The sequence below is a fragment of the Vollenhovia emeryi genome, unplaced genomic scaffold, assembly GCF_000949405.1.
Source record: "Vollenhovia emeryi isolate VEMERY1.0 unplaced genomic scaffold, V.emery_V1.0 DF939730.1, whole genome shotgun sequence".
NCBI classification, from domain to species: domain Eukaryota; kingdom Metazoa; phylum Arthropoda; class Insecta; order Hymenoptera; family Formicidae; genus Vollenhovia; species Vollenhovia emeryi.
Genome location: NW_011966636.1, coordinates 5,649 through 8,015, shown reverse-complemented (window position 1 = coordinate 8,015; position 2,367 = coordinate 5,649). Strand labels below are relative to the sequence as shown.

Below are 2,367 nucleotides of genomic sequence, written 5' to 3'. Positions count from 1 at the left end.
AAAGCAAAGGCTGCTAACGGTGGTGACATCAAGATGCTTGGAAGGTTCAACGGACGACTAAAATTGCACGGTAGGCAAAGCACCGGCACGATTTATGTTTCAGCTCGAAACCTGAATCTTCTTGGCACTGACTGGATGGAAGCTCTCGGTCTATGGGATGTGCCCATCTCAGCCGTGTGCAGCAAAGTTGCCACCGCCAGCACTCCGTTGGAAGAAGAAGTAAAGTCGAAGTTTCCCTCACTGTTCGACTCATCGCTTGGATTGTGTAATAAGATGAAGGCATCGCTTACACTCAAGGTAGGAGCTCAGCCAGTCTTCAGGAAGAAACGCCCGGTCCCATTCGCAGCGGCCGCCCAAATTGAAAGCGAGCTCAAAAGGCTGCAACTGTTGGGAGTCATCGAACCGGTCACGACCTCGGAATACGCAGCTCCGTTAGTCGCCGTCAAAAAAAGGGACGGCCGTGTCAGAATCTGTGCAGATTACTCAACAGGACTCAACGATGCATTGGAATCGAACCAGTATCCATTACCAGTACACGAGGAAATTTTCGCCAACATCGCGCCGTTCAAACTTTTCTCTAAGGTCGATTTATCAGATGCTTTTTTGCAAATCGAGCTCGATGACAACGCCAAAAAGATGATGACCATCAATACTCACCTGGGACTGTTCCAGGTAAACCGCTTGCAACCCGGGGTGAAGACAGCTCCAGGCATCTTCCAGAAACTCATCGACGAAATGCTCAAGGGAGCCAAGGGAGCTTTCGCTTTCATCGATGATATTATCGTGGGTGGAACCGACAGCGCAGATCACCGAAGGAATCTCATGGAAGTCTTGAAGAGACTGCAAGATTACGGTTTCCATCTTCGAATCGACAAGTGTTTGTTCGCCCAGAAGAAGCTGGAATTTTTGGGCCTGATCATCAGCGAAGATGGTTTGAAACCGAGCACAGAAAAGATCGAGCTACTGCGCAACATCCCATCACCAATAAACGTTCAACAGCTTCAGTCGTTCTTGGGAGCCGTTACCTGGTATGGAAAATTCTTACCCAGCGTAAAAGATTTGCGGGGACCTCTAGACGAATTGTTGTGCAAAGAAGTAAAATTCGAGTGGAAGATGGTTCACCAAAAGGCTTTCGAGAAGCTAAAGGAAGCCTTGTCGTCCGACCTGGCATTGACCTATTACGATCCGAAGAAGAAGATCATCGTCGCGGCGGACGCATCAAGCTATGGCATGGGGGCAGTAATCATGCACGAGTTGAACGACGGAACACTTAAGCCCATCATGCACGCCGCACGATCGTTCAACAGCACAGAGAAAAACTATCCGCAAGTTCAGCGTGAAGCATTGGCATTGACATTTGCTGTCTCAAAATTTCACCGGTACATTTACGGCCGCGCCTTTGAGCTGCACACGGATCACAAACCATTATTAGCAATTTTTGGTTCAAAGAAAGGAATCCCGGTCCACACCGCCAGTCGTCTCCAAAGATATGCGCTCATCCTACTGGCTTACGACTTCACAATTAAGTATATCAACACGAAGAGCTTCGCTTATGCCGACTTCGTCTCACGTCTCATTGCCAATCACTGCAAGGTTAAGGAAGACGTCGTCATCGGAAGTATTGGGAACGTAAAGATCAACGCACAGTCGCACCTCTCTGACAGGTCGAACGAGAAAAAACCCAAAGACGATTATGAAGATACAATCTGTTTTGCAATCGACACTGCCCATACTCTGCCAGTCACTTTCCAAATTCTGAAGGAAGAAACAGGAAATTGTGCAACGCTGAAAATTGTAGCACAATACATCGAACAGGGGTGGCCTGAAACGATCAAAAAATTCACTAACCCTGAAGCCGCAAAATTCTTTACAAGCAAAGATTCACTTACAGTCATCGATGGCTGCATATTTTTCGGCGACCGCATCGTCGTTCCCACTCGATTGCGCAAGCAGATCCTCTGCGAGTTGCATCAAGGACATCCCGGCACCGCTCGCATGAGGCTGCTTGCAAAAAGCAAAGTTTTCTGGCCAAAGCTTGATGTCGACATCCAGGAGCTTGTACGACGTTGTAAGAATTGCGCAACAAACGACAAAACACCGACGAAGTGCACGTTGCAATCCTGGCCGATCCCGCAGGGTCCATGGTCAAGAGTACATGTCGACTACGCGGGTCCCATCAATGACTTCATGTATTTGGTAGTCGTTGACGCATTTAGCAACTGGCCGGAGGTATTCAAGATGACAACAACGACATCAGCAAAGACAATCGATCGACTCGAAGAAGCAATCGCACGACATGGCTTGATGGACACTCTGGTTAGCGACAACGGACCACAGTTTGTTTCCGATGAGTTCGAATCCTTCGTC

The 2,367-nt window shown here is 48.4% G+C and overlaps 1 protein-coding gene across 1 annotated transcript in view; it reads left to right on the top strand.

Annotated features, from left to right (window-relative positions):
• Positions 1 to 33: 33 nt before the first annotated feature.
• The window catches only part of LOC105556881 (uncharacterized protein K02A2.6-like), a 3,622-nt gene continuing 1,288 nt past the window's right edge, over positions 34 to 2,367 (top strand). The window contains exon 1 of the mRNA XM_012003992.1: positions 34 to 2,336. Within this exon, the coding sequence (XP_011859382.1) occupies positions 34 to 2,336 (2,303 nt within the window). The remainder of the gene's footprint in view (positions 2,337 to 2,367) is intronic.